General features: G+C 39.0%; 1 protein-coding gene across 1 annotated transcript; it reads left to right on the forward strand.

The window, feature by feature from the left end:
- Positions 1-730: 730 nt before the first annotated feature.
- On the forward strand, positions 731-3,028 carry b3galt8 (beta-1,3-galactosyltransferase 8). The gene has a single exon (XM_077240881.1). The coding sequence runs from the start codon at positions 1,308-1,310 to the stop codon at positions 2,289-2,291; it is 984 nt and encodes a 327-aa protein (XP_077096996.1). The 5' UTR covers positions 731-1,307; the 3' UTR covers positions 2,292-3,028.

A 3,028-nucleotide genomic window follows, 5' to 3' on the forward strand; every position in this document is an offset into this window, starting at 1 on the left:
TTCTTATGAAAGTTTTTCTTTATGAAAATGTAAACATAACATAACAACAATTGTACAATGTAACTGATGTATAGATTGATATTTTCCCCTCTTGTTCTTTTCAGCTCATTGTTCTTTTCTCATTTGTATTCTGATGACATTGAACATATTAATACATTTTGTATATTGAATACAAAGTTGTATGTCATAAACATGTCATCTCTGTATGTTTTGCAAAAAAATTAAAAATAAAATTAAAATAAAATTATGTAGACTTCATTTTGAGCTGTAGCCTAAGCACGTCCCAGTCGGGTTCGTAACTTATTGGGATCCCCTGGAAACATTTCCGTCGCGGTCTGTGTTTTTTGCAGGCGTTTCTGTATTTGGTTGTGATGTGAACTTTTGCGGCGCGTTTCTGTATTTGGTTGTGTTGTTAGTATTTGGAGCACACGCGTGTTGAAACTGATGAAGGTTTTTTTCTTAATTAGCGGGTGTTTTTTCTATTTGCATGTGTTTTCTTCAGTTGCAGCGCATTGAGCTCTCTCGACCACCGTACTAAGTGTCTGATCCACTGCGAGAAGAGAAAATAGGCTTGTTCGACTTGAACCGGCGCTGCAAAGACCGATCGGTTGATGACATCAAAGTACCGCGAGAGCGATTCAAAAGCATAAGGAGCCGTCTGCTCTCTAATCGCTCTCGCGGTACTTTGATGTCATAAACCGATCGGACTTTGCAGCGCCGGTTCAAGTCGAACAAGCCTTTTGACTGTATGTGCCTGCTCTAGACTAGACTAGACTCGGCTCGGCTGAATTCCAGGGCGAGGCACATCACAAGTGAGGTTGTTACCATGTTGCCAGGGTGTGCGAGGAAAATGCGCTCAGATGGTGGGGCGAACATTAGGTAGGCCTAGTGTTTATTCCGTTTTTCGCTAATATATGTGTGGATTTCTTTAACATTTTAATGAAGAACCTCAATAGCTTAATCGTGAATCCAGCAAATGTCTGTCTTCATTCAATCATCAAATCATTGTTTCGCTTCTTTATAGCTTATGCTAGAATAATCTGGCAACTCCAGATAAAACACTCCCCGGCGCATGTTCCTGACGTTACATGATAAATATATTTTTAAAAATAACCTTTATAGCTTAGCTGGTTTATCTTGTGAATTACGTCCACTTAAAACCGATAGAAAATTAAATTTGTTTTACTTTAAAAGTGGGTCAGCAAGTTAAACTGCACATGTCAAGAAGGTTTGGTAACATCTGGCAAACAAACGCATGCCTTACGCAAAATTAGCTTTCGTCAAACATTCAAGTTTTGTAATTGGCGATGAAGTTTTTATTGCGGTTTAAACTTTCAAAATACCTGACTGTCGTTGGATTAATAGCACTTTTTGTTATCTTCGCTTTCAACGGGACATTACTTTGGCCATCACTTCCGAAGAAGACCCCAACACCTAAAAAGCTCCATGATGTGATCTCACCGTCAACATACAGATTCATTCTGAACCAGCCAGAACTGTGTGAGAAGAAGAGTCCTTTCCTGGTTCTTATGATCCCAGTGACTCTCAAAAGCAGAGAGGCTAGGACTGCTATTAGAAGGACATGGGGTCAACATGGCTTGATACCTGGTGTGGATATTTTGCATTTGTTTGTCGTTGGTCAGCCCGCACAAAGCGACCCAGTACTGCAGGAGCACCTTGAGTGGGAGAGCAAGGAATATGGTGACATTATTCAAATGGACTTTGTGGACAGCTACCATAATCTCACAATCAAGACAATGATGATTATGAACTGGATAGCCACTTACTGCCAGGGTGCCTGGTATACCATGAAGATCGATGCAGATGTCTTTCTCAATGTCCGTTACCTGGTGGACTTCCTGCATGGTCGGGACGAGTCCTTAAGGAAAGACTACATCACTGGATCGGTCATCTCAGATGCTGTTCCTCACAGGGACAGTTACAACAAATGGTATATCCCAGAGGATCTTTACCCAGACACCTGGTATCCTCCATACGTGTCTGGAGCAGCATATGTCTTTTCCACTGACCTGGCCAGAAAAATATTATGGGCCTCTAGATTTGTGCTGCCAATTCCACTCGAAGATGTTTATGTGGGGATGTGCCTGCACTACCTGGGTGTAAAACCAGTTTACGCAACAAGATTTCTGGGACTTAGGAATCTTTTTGAGGTGCGCAGGCTTAGTTATGAAAGGTGCACTTTTTCCAAACGTATTGTAGTGAATGGCTTTAATCCACAGAATCTTCTCCGCATTTGGCATGACTTTCAGAAGTCTCAATCTACATGTTGATACAGACTATTTACCTTCATCAAACTGAACTCCTAAAATTGTATTAGAAGTAGCCCACACTCCATTCCTTAAACAAGTTTCACACATCGTGATTCAGCACTTGTATGCAAGAGAGAAAAAAATACAGTTTAAAAAAAGAACACTTACAAATTAATGCATTAGAGAACATTTTTTAAATATAAATAATCAATACATATTAGAGGGAAGGTCAATACATAAATAAGTAGGACATGTATAGGTGGAAGTGGTGATGTGAAACATTTCCTTAACAGAAACAATTACAAAAATAACATGTTTCCGTCAACTGCTTGCTGTGACATCATCCTCCAGAAAGCAAAGGAGAAAAAACACTAGGAGAAATGTGTGGAATGGGTAATTCCTGAAGATGGGAGAGTCCTCAAGAAGTGGGGATGCCTGTTGTGCTATTTTCAGGATTTTTCTCTATTGTGTGAAGTAATATCAATAAAAATCTATTTGGTCTGTTTTCAAAATGTAAAAGACAACTGATTGGCTGTTTTATGTGCCCTTTTGTAATTGCTGTCAATTTTAGAATCAGAGTGACCCTTATAGATATATCAGCATTTTATTTTATTATTCGGATTGCAGTTGCATTTAGCCTATTTAAACTGAGTATTGTGCTTCTGTCATGAAACATAAGTTGTAGCAAATATGATTATAAAAGAGTTACCACCCATGCACTTTAAAAAATACAAATATTATTTATTATTTCGATAAAA

This window comes from Siphateles boraxobius, unplaced genomic scaffold (genome assembly GCF_051911475.1).
Source record: "Siphateles boraxobius isolate OS27281-9 unplaced genomic scaffold, OSU_SipBor_1 24, whole genome shotgun sequence".
In the NCBI taxonomy this organism is placed as follows: domain Eukaryota; kingdom Metazoa; phylum Chordata; class Actinopteri; order Cypriniformes; family Leuciscidae; genus Siphateles; species Siphateles boraxobius.